We start from the raw sequence: 13048 nt of genomic DNA, 5'->3' as shown, positions 1-13048 counted from the left end.
TGTGTAGCTCAAGGGTCGGCAACCTTTCAGAAGTGGTATGCCGAGTCTTCATTTATCCACTCTGATGTAAGGTTTCGCGTGCCAGTAATACATTTTAATGTTTTTAGAGGGTCTCTTTCTATAAGTCTATAATATATAACTAACCTATTGTTGTATGTAAAGTAAATAAAGTTTTTAAAATGTTTAAGAAGCTTCATTTAAAATTAAATTAAAATGCAGAGGGCCCCGGACCGGTGGCCAGGACCTGGGCAGTGTGAGTGCCACTGAAAATCAGCTCGAGTGCCGCCTTTGGCATGCGTGCCATAGATTGCCTACCTTTGGTGTAGCTATATTTTAAATATGCTCCTCTTGTATTTTTTCTTTTCAGGTTTACTCAAGAGCAAATGACCAAGAACCTTGTGGCTGGTGGCTGGCAAAAGTTCGAATGATGAAAGGAGAGGTAAGTTACTTTAAAAATTAGGACTGTCTGCTCCCATTTGAAGTGCAGCAAGTATGGAAGGTAAATATTGCACGACTCATTAAATCTGTGTGCAGTATCTTGTGAGGGAGAAATGACACTGTGATATAATGACAGAAAAACATAGCAGGTGAGAGTGGGTTGTCACTAATACAGAAACAAAGCATAGCTTGAAAAAAGGAGAAGGAACCCAAAGTTAAGTATTACCAACACAAAACCATGATAGCAGGTTAGGTCATAAATTAAGGCCGCTCATGGCGATGGTAACTTGCAGCTGGCTGACTATACACAGGTGGGGGTAACAATAAATATTCTTTCTTGTAAATTACTCACTAAGTGGGGATGGCTCCTGGATACTTGCCATTTTGTGTGTTTGACATACCTTGGGTCAATATACCTTGGGTCTGGTTGTTTAGGTTCTGCAAGAACTACATTGCATGCCTAACTCTGAGTTATGTGTCCATATATTGGATGAGCCATTTCTGGACTACGTGTGGTACCTTTTATATCTGTATGCTTAGTTTCTGACATAATTTGAAACAAATCAATCTATTTTGCAAACTGAATTCGTTTAGGTTAAAAAAGTATGTAAAACAAAAAATGTTCCTACCTTTGTTTCTAACATCCTGATCAGATTTTAAATTTGATTCAGTTGTAATAATTACTTCACATCATTTGTATGGATATTAGAACCTCAGAGTTATGAATACCAGACTTACGAACTGACCAGTCAACCTCATGCCTCATTTGGAACCAGAAGTACGTAATCAGGCAGCAGTAGAGACACCGCCCCTTCCCCTCCCCCCCCCCCCCCCCAAAAGCAAATACGGTACAGTACTATGTTAAATGTAAATTACTAAAAAAAAGAGAGAACGCAACATTTTTCTTCCGCGTAATAAAGTTTCAAAGCTTTATTAAATCAGTGTTCAGTTGTAAACTTTTGAAAGAACAACCATAATATTTTGTTCAGAGTTACGAACATTTCAGAGTTATGAACAACCTCCATTCCTGAGGTGTTTGTGACTGAGGTGCTACTGTATTGTTTTTCTCTTTACATTTCACTCAGCTTAGTGAAAGGAGACTAATCTATTTCTATTTAAAACATTTTTCAATACTCTTCTGTTTTCTCTTCCTATGCGCTAGGAGAACGCAGCAATGTTTTGATTAAAATGCAGCATGGACATATAATTTTTAAAAATATATATATATTTCCATTAATAGTTAAAAATACACTGAATTTTGGGCTTAAACTATAAAATGTAACATGATGACATTTCATTAATTTAATTACACATTTTAGTTAAGAGTTTGGGGGTTGGTTTTTTTCAAAGAGGGGTTTGGGACTGGAGTTGCATTTAAATATTGTCCTGCTGAATCGGGAACCCAAATACAACAGCATCATGCAACAGTATTTGATTTACAAATGGAGCAAACTTAGTTTCCAGTTGTACAATGCAATGTGCATATGCATACACCTCCACCCATATAGAGACCCATTGGCTTCAGTGGGACACTGGGGGAAGGGGTCTGCACAGGATACAACATTGCAGGAGCACAGCTTTGTCAAAATAGAACTATGTTTTAATGTGTAAACCCATATTTTATATTTCCTTGATAGCGGAGATAGTAGCTGTTATCTTTATGAAATGGTTACTTTTAATTTTTTTTTTTTTTTTAAAACTTTCCCCACTTAGTTTTATGTCATTGAATATGCTGCTTGTGATGCCACGTACAATGAGATAGTCACATTTGAACGACTTCGACCTGTGAATCAAAATAAAACGGTCAAAAAGAACACGTTCTTTAAGTGCACAGTGGATGTTCCTGAAGATCTGAGAGATGCGTGAGTAGCTCTGATACTGTAACTTCACTATTATTCATTTCAACATGGCATATTCGTTTCTCCATATATGTATCTTAAATTCTAGTCTTAGGTTATTTTTTGGAGAGAATACTCCTGTTGTAGTTCACAGTTAAATGTCATTAACTGTGATACTTCAATCAAATATGAAAGTGATGTGGTTGCCAATCATCCTCTGGGACAGTTGTACTTGCCCCCTCCTTTTTCCCTCCACCAGAAGGCTTGGTGATTTTCTGGTGGTTGGGCCACATGCTCTTTTGTGGTTGAGCTGAATGCCATGGAAGAAGAAATCTTTGGTCTAACAGGCTGCTTCCTGAGCATTCAGCCCTGTACACATAAGTTGCTACTGTAGCCCACTGCAATATAGAGTAACAAGTAGAAAAGGAAGACTTTCAAGGAGCTGCAGACAGCTTTACCTCTTCCACATTTGCAGTGTGAAATCAGGTGGACCCCTGGCACATCTCCTTGCACTAGTCTGGAGTTTTCCAGGCTGAGAAACATTACTTATTATAGACTATTGCCGCATTCTCATTTTTGATTAATAGGGCTATACAGTTCTTATTGATACGACTGTCTTCAGCTGAAGTAACCTTTATAACATTCATTTCTCTAGGTGCGCTAATGAAAATGCACATAAGGATTTTAAGAAAGCTGTAGGAGCTTGTCGAATTTTCTACCATGCTGAAACTACGCAGTTAATAATACTGGTAAGAAATCAGTTTATTTTTTGTGCAGACAGTCCATGAATATTCAAGATATTAACTACTACATTTTGATTGGTTACAGATTGTTGTGTGGTTCCTGCATATTTGTCAACTGATTTATTTGTACGGCTATGCCCATTTCAAGCAGTTTAATATATATATGTGTTCATAATATCATTTTAAAATATTGTATTTTGAAGTAGGCTCATTGGATTGGTGTCAGTACTGCATCAAAGGCAGCCTGAGTTTGGGAGTGAGAAGAGAGATCATAATCATAACCCTAGTCATTTAGGGAATTGGGACCCTTAGGGAGATTTTGTAATATACAGAATGATAAGTTCAGGGTAGTTAGTCCTATCTTTTACCTATTTTTAATCGTCAGTCAAAGCCAGGGAAAAGCTAGTACTCAGTCTCCAAGCATTATAGGAAAAATTTAAAGCAACTCTCACAAATTTGTTCAAATGCAGTGAGACTGAAATTGGGTTTGGCCTGGGGATTCCTGCATCCGCCTTCTAACATATTATTTTTCACCCACACCTATGCAGGAGAATCCCACAAACATCACACCTGGCTTAATTAGATTTGCTCCTGTTAAGTAATATTTTCCTCAGCAGTAATTCGTCTTTGCAGTTCTATTTCCTTGGGACAAAATTTTCCATATAAATTTGCCTGTTTAGATTCAGTTTTCCCTTCTTACTTTCTTGGATCTTCCAGTGAATAAGTGGGTGACCTGACATGGATGGTAAAAAGATTACATAAAATAATCTAGCAATTTATAATAGATCCATAGTGGGATTATCTCAGTGCAACATTCGCTGTATAGGTCCAGTAGAAAAACTGGCTGTAAACACATGGAGCCAGTGGTAATGGATTTGTGGGATTTTGTTTTGGAAGCTGAATTTTTCTTGGTATGTCTTGTTTTGAGACCTTGAGGAAAGCTAATATCAATAAGTGACTTTCTAAATTGGGATTTATATATACAATTCAATTCAATTGTAAAAGTAAACAGAGTTCTAATTTGCCCTCTGAATGTGGATTTTCTTTATCAAAAGGGGATATTGCTTATCTTACCACTTCTTTTTGTAGTCTGCCAGCGAATCAACAGTGAAGAGAGTAAATATATTGAGTGACATGCATTTGCGCAGCATTCGTACCAAGCTAATGCTCATGTCAAGAAATGAAGAAGCCACAAAACACTTAGAAGTAAGCTGTCTTAGAATGGAATTGTTTAAAGTAATCATTTAACTGTGTTCAGTTTTGAGTTTCTTCTTATGGTGGACAAATTCTTTCACCTCTCCCTAGTGCACAAAACAACTTGCAGCAGCATTTCATGAGGAATTTGTTGTAAGAGAAGATTTAATGGGACTTGCAATAGGAACACATGGTAGTAACATACAGCAAGCGAGGAAAGTTCCAGGAGTAACTGCAATTGAGCTTGAGGAAGATACTGGTACTTTCAGGATCTATGGAGAGGTAAGGGGAAAAGGTCTTTTTTGTTCTTCATATTTAATAGTTGGTTTACTCTGGTGTTTATTACTACTGCACAGAGATGAGATCTGAGCACAGGAACAAGAGTCCGAGACTACTGAGTTCTAATTCCAATTCTGACACAGTTTGTGGGGCCAGTCAACTTACCCTCTGTGTTTCCTCAGATGTGAAGTGGGGATAAAAATACACACTTCACAGGGTGAGTGTTGTAGGTGGTATATTTAACTGTCTCATATTTGTAAAGTATTTTGAAGATGAAAATTACTATAGTATCATGTAATAAATGTTTGCCACTTTAGCTGTTACCTTTTTTGTTTTGAGTGTACATAGTTTTTTACCCCTGCTCCCCACCCACCTTTTTCTTGTTTTGCTTTTGGGGGGGGTGGGCATTGCCTATTTCACCATTTTGGAATTCAGGTCTTTTTGTTTTTCGCTCCCTAGCATCTTGAATGACGACCAAGTTAGAGATTTGTAATTCTGTTTAGATTTCTTCATTCTGGCCATGGAGTTTTTGTAATGTGATTGAAAGCTCCAGAAGTCAAGCTGATATTTAAAAGAGGATATAATATGCACAGTATGTGCTCCAGTCTATTAAAGGAGAACAGTTCACATATCATAATGTTATTTACAGATCACTACTCATTCATTGCTAACTAATCAAAAAGTTCTGCAGCAGTGGCTTCTGCTGTTTCTCATTTGAGGCTTGATGTTGACCTTTTGTGACTCTGTGGAACTTTAACATTCAGTTAAAGTCATTTTCTGTATTTAATAATAATAATAAAAGCTGGAAAAGACCCCTTATATAGTCTACTATCACTGGTGTAACACATTGCACTCTGTTGGGGAACATATCAGTTATAAAAAGTCTCTTAGGCAAAAGGCCAACAAGCAGCATGGGGTGGAGGGGAGAGAAATTACTCTTGGTTGCAATACTACTTATTGTATACAGGTAATACTTGCTCAGGACAAAATACTTATTGCAAGGTATTATTCTTGCTAAATGACTATATATTACCTGCCATTCTTCAGACTAGCATGTTTCTCTCCAAACTGCCATGACCTCTCTACATAGTAAATATACTGGAGTGTATAAATATAGGTGTGCTCATGTAGCTCTATAAAGGGATTAAATATTAACAGATTGAGAGCCCTGGTGGTTGACTCTGGCTGAGGAGCACTTGATGCAGGTCAGGAGGGGAGTGTACAAATGTGGCTTTAAAGCTATTTTTGTGCCCTTGTGATCCTGGGGCTGCTTTAATTAGTCCTTTCCCCTAAATCAGGTAAGAAAAGCCTGAGGGCTGCTTTTATTTCTGCTGGCTGTCAGTGGCCCCAATAGGGTGTTACTGCATCTTAGTGTTGCTTGGGCTTGCCCTACATCCCCCTTTTTTCCCTTGCCACACCTCCTATGCTAGTCACAGGGAGTAGGAGTTGAGCTGTTCTGGCAGCTACCCAAGGTTTATCCTGTACTGGATTGATCCTGTTGCCACCAGCTATGCCAGTTGAGTGCAGTTCTGCACCAGCGGAGCAGTCCAAAACTGCACTAATGAAGCAGAGAATCTGGAACTCTGTCTTAATTAAGTTCATGCCTCATATGTGCTTATTATTTACTTCTACCTAAGATTTTTAACAAACTGAGTGTAAGCAGGCTCTTCCTGGTGTATGTGGTGGTTATTTGTGAAAGATTGGGAACTTCCTAACATTCATCTCTGAGCCAGAGCACAGAGCCACTTTTTGGGCAGGCTGTAGTAGTGGTTGAAGTCTCTTGTGTTCCTTTAGATAGGACTCTTGTCCTTTGGATTCTCACAGTCTATAGACCCTGTGTCTACCACCCACTTCCGGGGCAAATTCCACCAGTCTGCCTCCAAATCCTCCCTCAAAAGAGCACTGTGCAGAGAATTTGTCTCCCAAGTAACATCTTTGTAACCTGCCTTTTTTTCCACCCACACTAAAGCAGGACCTTTGGTGTACAAACCTTGTGAGAATGCACATATGGAAAAGAATTTTAACCATGTCAGTTCAGCTGTGTGTATGTAACTTGTATACAAATAATATAAAAATAAATTCACACATTATTTATGAATTTAGTTTATTTTCAATATTGATATATCTAACATCACAAAGATCTTATTTTTTAAGCTTTTATCCAGGTCTCCTATTCCACATTCAAAGAAAAATTTAATATTCTGTATTATAGGAGGAGTTAGTAGCTACTGCTATATTTAGGCTGCCTAACATTTTACATTATAAAGCATTCTGCAACTTTTTCTCTGAGAAGCTGTCACACCTTCATTGCTTGCAGATGGCCTTTGAATGCCTTCAGGGAAGCCTTGAAGGCCTTGCGGTGGGTAGAATATCTTCAGTCTTGCAAAATGCCTTTTCTTTGTCCTATAAAATTCTGTTAAACTTTTATTGAGATATAAACTACTAAAAATTGTTTCCCTTTTCTCACTTATGTACCTTAGGAAAATGTTGCAGCAAACTAAGATAATAACTGAGCATGAAAATTCTAAGTTCAGGCCACATCACTGCCTAAGTAACAGCAGCAGATGTTGTAATGAGAATACCTGGGAGCTGCTGAGGCAGTTGTATTGAGGGAGGAACTCCCCCCAACCCAGCTCAGAGTTCCTGCATCCCATACTTCCTGTCAAGGTTCCCTCTCCACTTTGAACTCTGGGGTACAGATGTGGGGACCCGCATGAAAGACCCCCTAAGCTTATATTCCACCAGCTTAGGTTAAAAACTTCCCCAAGGCACAAATTCGTTTCCTTGTCCTCGGACAGTATTGCTGCCACCACCAAGTGATTTAAGCAGACATTCAGGGAGGGGCCACTTGGAGTCCTATCTCCCCAAAAATATCCCCCCGAAACCACTTCACCGCCTTTCCAGGGGGGACTTGAGAATATTATACCAACTGATAGGTTAACAAAGTGAGCACAGACCAAATCCCTGGTTTTTAGGACACTGAAAATCAATCAGGTTCTTAGAAGAAGAATTTTATTTTAAAGAAAAAAAAGGTAAAAGAATCACACCTGCAAAATCAGAATGGAAGATAACTTTACAGGGTAAGTAAAAAGATTTAAAACACAGAGGATTTCCCTCTAGGCTTAACTTCAAAGTTACAAAAACAGGAAGGGATAGCTCAGTGGTTTGATCATTGGCCTGCCAAACCCAGGGTTGTGAGTTCAATCCTTGAGGGGGCCACTTAGGGATCTGGGGCAAAATCAGTACTTGGTCCTGCTAGTGAAGGCAGGGGGCTGGACTCGATGACCTTTCAAGGTCCCTTCCAGTTCTAGGAGATAGGATATCAAAAAAAAAATTTTAGCATAGGGAAAATTCACAAGCTAAAACAAAAGATAATCAATGCATTTCCTTGCTATTACTTAAAATTTCTGTAATTTTTAGATGTAGCAGTTCAGGATCTTTTTAGGAGCTGGGTTACCTGCTTGGTCTCTCTCTTTGTCCCGAGAGGGAACCAACAAAGAGAGCACAAACAAAACAGAAATGATCTTGACAAACTGGAGAGTTAGTCTGAAATCAGGAAGATGAAATTCAATAAAGACAAGTACTTAACTTAGGAAGGAAAAATCAAATGCACAGCTACAAAATAGGGACCAACTGTCTAGACGGTAATACTGCTGAAAAGGATCTTGGGGTTATAGTGGATCACAAATTGAATATGAGTCACCAATGTGAAGCAGTTGCGAGAGAGGCTAATATTCTGGGTATATTAACAGAAATGTCATCTATAAGAAGCAGGAAGTAATTGTCCTGCTCTACTTGACACAAATGAGGCCTCAGCTGGAGGACTGTGTCCAGTTCTGGGTGCCACACTGTAGGAAAGATGTGGATAAATTGGAGAGAGTCCAGAGGAGAGCAACAAAAACAATAAAAGGTTTAGAAAACCTGATCAGTGAGGAAAGGTTAAAAAAACTGGGCATTTTTAGTCTGGAGAAAATAAGATTGAGGGGGAACCTGATATGTCTTCAAATATTTTAAGGGCTATTATAAAGAAGATGGTGATCAAGTGTTTTCCATGTCCACTGAAGGTAGAACAAGAAGCAGTCATCTTCATCTGCAGCACTGGAGATTAGGTTAGATATTAGGAAAAACTTTTTAACTATAAGAATAGTTAAGCATTGGAATAGGCTTCCAAGGAAGTTTGTGGAATCCCTGTCATTGGAGATTTTGTCTAACCTGGTCTTAAAATACTTGTCAGGGATGGTCTAGATTTATGTAGTCCTGCCTCAGTGCAGAGTGCTGTACTAGATGACCTCTTGAGGTTCCGAACAGCCCTATGTTTCTTTGATAATCCCTACCACATGGCCCCACTGTGCCCACCCCACCCCCATTCTGTGGGGGCACCTGGGAAGCTATGAGCCCCCCAACACCAGGTGGGAGAGAGCCAGACTAGGCTTACCCCGACCACTCCTCAGACCCGTAGTGACTGTGTCCAATCATTTCCTCCTTTGGGAGCCTTCTTTCTTCTTACTGCCAGTTTATGGACATAGTTCTGTAGCTCAAGTGGTGTCCATCTTATGCTGAACATTCAGGATTCAAACCCTGCCGATAAATGCTTAATGGAGGATTATTACAGTTGCACAGAACAAAATTTGCTTTTACTCTTTAAACAAAAGAACTCCTAGGAAATTACATACAAAAAACCTGTTAGTTATTTAGGTTGCAAAGTCAAGTACTGGAAAGTTAGGAAATTACAGTTTTTTCCTTGCCCATGCATGGTCATGGACACCCTTCTCAACCCTTGAAGACCTGGACTTTGCAGATGATCTTGCTCTCCTATCACATACCCAACATTATATACAAGTAAAAACAACTCGACTCAACTCATTCAGCCAGCAAATTGGACTGAAAATCAACCGCAATAAGATAGATACCATGACCTTTAATATTGCCTCACCATCACCAGTATAGATAGAGGATTATGTTCTCACCAATGTAGAAACATTCACATGCTTGGGCAGCACCATCAGCTAGGATGGTGGAACAAGCTAGGACATTCAGAACAAAATCCATAAAGCCAGGAACACCTTCAGGAGCTTTAAATACAGTCTGGAAATCCATTAAAACACAACACCAACACCAAACTCAAAATTTATCAGAGCTGCGTACTTAAAACATTACTTTATAGTGCAGAATGCTGGGGAATGAGAAAGTATGACATGTCCAAACTGTCTTCATACCATACAACCTGCTTCAGAAAAATCCTCTGAGTTTGGTCATGTATCCACACGTGCAAGATCCCATCCCTCCTTAAGATCTCCTAGGTCCTAGTAGAATTGATGAGCCCACCTTTTGAACCCCTTGCAACTTGCTCTCTGATGCACCTCTCTATGCAGGTAACCTTTCTAGTGGCCATTTTCTCGGCCAGAGGGGTGGGAGAGTTAAAACCCCTAGCATCAGACTCTTCCTACACTGTTTTCGATAGGGATAAGGTTCGTCTTCGCCCTCACCCAAAATTTCTCACTAAGGTAGTCTCTGATTTTTATGTTAACCAGGCAGTCTATTTGCCAACTTTCTTTCAAAAACTTCATGCTCATAGAGATGAGGAGAGACTGCATTTCTTGGATGCCAGAAGGGCTCTAGTTTTCTATCTGGAGCATACTAAGTCCTTTAGGTCTTCTGTTCAGTTGTTTGTTGTGATTACAAACAGAACTAAGGGCAGTCCAGTGACTACTCAGATGATTTCATCCTGGATCTCTTCATGGATTCATTTATGTTACTGGTTGGCTAATCTAACCCCACCAGTTAGGATATTGGTGCGTTCTACTACAGCACAGGCAACATGAACAGCTTTCTTGGTGCAAGTACCTATAATGGACATTTGTAAAGCAGTTACTTGTTGTCATCTGCCTACACATTTACTTTGTATTATGCCATTTCCCGTCAGTCCAGGGACAATGCCAGTTTCAGATGGGATGTCTTACAGTCACCTCCATTTTTGTCTCCTTGTGAGTTACCTACAATGGGATGGACATGTGCAAGCACTGAAGAACAAAAACCAGTACCTACCATTCAGTAACTGTTGTTCTTTGAGTTGTGTTGCATATGTCCATTCCATGACCCCACCTGCCTTCTCCCTCGTTATCGGAGTCTGTTCAGTACGAAGGAACTGAGGGGAGTTGGGAATGGCTCTGCCCTCTTCTACCTGCACACAGTGGTGCAAAGTGACGGGGTTTCGGACCACCCCAACGGATATCACTGAGGGGAAAAAAATTCTCTGACAATTGTGCACAAGATGGAATGGTCACATGCAACACACCTCAAAGAACCATTTTTTCTTTATCTTTCTTTACCTTTCTTCTTTCTTTTCTGTTAGTCTTTAATGTGCCACCGGACTCCCTGTTTTTTGTGTGGATTCAGATTAACACGGCTACCCCCAATACTTATTTTTTCTTTGTGATGTTAGTTATATAGATATTTCTGTGCAAGCATATTGGTTCAGAAACTGTGTGCGCCATTTTGGGGATAAAAGAATATATATCCTTCTGAATTGATGGTCTCTCTAAAATTCAATGAGCTGTTGCAAGATGACCTAAAGGGGGTATTTTTAGACAGTTGGTTTTAATTGTGGTAAATTGCAGAATATAAAAACTTTGTTTTAAACAGTGTGAAAACATTGTGTTTTTTACTATTTATACCACCCTCTTGCCACTGTTTTGTTCCTGAACTTTTTAAACTTGGTTATTTCTCTAAGATTTAGTTCAAAACTAGGTTAAATTAATCTCGTTCCTGCTGTTGTCTGGAGGTTTTCCAGCTGTTGTTAACAGGGCTTTATTTTTAACATATTGCATTCAAAATAAACTTCTGTTGTGTTCATTTCTAGAGTGCTGATGCAGTAAAAAAGGCTAGAAGTTACTTGGAATTTGTGGAAGATTTTATTCAGGTTCCCAGAAATCTTGTTGGTATGTAATACTGCTAAAAGTTTAAAACGCTTGAAAATTTGGGGAAAGAAAGCCTGTTCAGTATGACTATGCATAGAAGGCTTAGATGCCAGTATATGACAGTTTCTCCCTTCACTCAGAAACTAAAACCTTTTAAATAACAATAGGTATAATAGAAGTTTTGAAAATATCTGTTGCATATGTGGACATTTTGTTGTCAATTCTATCTTGTAATTAATTTAAAAAATATTACATAGAATGCTTCGATATTATGGTTGCACTTTGAGATACATAACAGATTCAGACTTCTGCAGTCATATGCTTTTAAATTTCCTGCTTGTGTAAAGTTTAAATTGATAAATGCGGGGAGGGGGAATGGAACCTATAAAATCCTCTTTAAAAATTAATGTTGAAAATGATCTTTTGAAATTAAGTTTAAAAGAAAATAATTTCCTTTGAACCCTAAGAATGGCATGGTGATTCAACTAAGATACCATTGTCCAGTGCTTGGTCCTAGTTGACTGGTTATGCCTTTTGCTTGTGTATATTGCAGCACACCATGCAACAGTATGATAGTCGCATCCTTTCATGTATGCTAATCATTCTTGAGGTATCATGTGTCCTTTTAATTTAGTTTTTTAATCTGGGGGGAGAAATATTTTTTTTATGGATGAAATTTCTAAAACTGTAAAAATGTATGCTTCAGCTGGTTCCTTAAGTACCCTTATACAAGCTCAGAGCTGCTCACAATTATCTTTGAAAACTGGAGGACAGGAAAGGTCTCGGAAGACTGGAGAAGGGCAATTAGAGCACCACCTATCTTTAAAAAGGGGAACAAGGAGGACCTGGGGAATTATAGACCAGTCAGCCTAACTTCAATACCTGGAAAGATACAGGAGCAAATTATTAAACCATCAGTTTGTAAGCACCTGGATGATGATAAACGTATAAGTAGGGCCGGGCTGGAAATTGCCAGTTTTTTCAGGACTCCCTGATCAGAGGGTGGGCAAGGCACATGGGGGTCTCACACACCCAGATTTCTGCCTGAAGACACCTGACTCATCCCCAGGGCAGAGGCTGGAGCAGATATGACACGTGGGTGGAGCGCAGGGTCACAGCCCTAACCAGATTTCTGACCAGGAGTGGTGACAGGGCCAGGCAGTGGCTCCCCGCCATGGGGAGGGGGAGAGGCTTGCAGGGAGGCACTGACTGATGGGCTGGCGCCACGTCCCGGGCCTGCACCAGCCACCCTGCCACCATGACCGGGATCACGACACTGCCCCCAACCTCAAATGTGAGGCCACAGGTACTCCCTTCAGCACCCCCCGCCCCAAATATCCCCTCCCAGTACACACACACCCCTCCAGCATCCCCCCAAATACTCCCTCCAGTACCTCCCCGAAATACCTCCTCCTAATATAGGCACACCTCTTGAGCATCCCCCACTTTGTTTCAGTAAACAGATTGGGCTAGTTTTTAAGTGACTTTGGGCTATTAATGCAGTAGAAATCTGGCAACCCACCTGACTCATCCCCAGGGTGCAGGGCAGAAGCTGGGGACTGGTTGGTGTTGAGACTCACTGCCAGCTTCTCCCCTCCTCACACAGGCTTGTGCTCAGCAAAACCTCTGAGGAGCTTCC

At 39.9% G+C, this 13048-nt stretch overlaps 1 protein-coding gene across 4 annotated transcripts in view; it reads left to right on the top strand.

Moving 5' to 3' along the window:
- FXR1 (FMR1 autosomal homolog 1) overlaps positions 1-13048 on the top strand; it is a 65768-nt gene that overhangs the window by 34015 nt on the left and 18705 nt on the right. For all 4 annotated transcript variants that reach the window (XM_005285975.5, XM_065557706.1, XM_005285974.4 and 1 more), the window contains exons 4-9: positions 368-439; positions 2152-2300; positions 2932-3025; positions 4109-4225; positions 4325-4495; positions 11352-11430. In XM_005285975.5, the coding sequence (XP_005286032.1) occupies positions 368-439; positions 2152-2300; positions 2932-3025; positions 4109-4225; positions 4325-4495; positions 11352-11430 (682 nt within the window). The remainder of the gene's footprint in view (positions 1-367; positions 440-2151; positions 2301-2931; positions 3026-4108; positions 4226-4324; positions 4496-11351; positions 11431-13048) is intronic.

The sequence above is a fragment of the Chrysemys picta genome, chromosome 9, assembly GCF_011386835.1.
Source record: "Chrysemys picta bellii isolate R12L10 chromosome 9, ASM1138683v2, whole genome shotgun sequence".
NCBI classification, from domain to species: Eukaryota; Metazoa; Chordata; order Testudines; family Emydidae; genus Chrysemys; species Chrysemys picta.
Note: the sequence above shows the minus strand (reverse complement) of the source record. Positions and strands in the feature narration are given on the sequence as shown.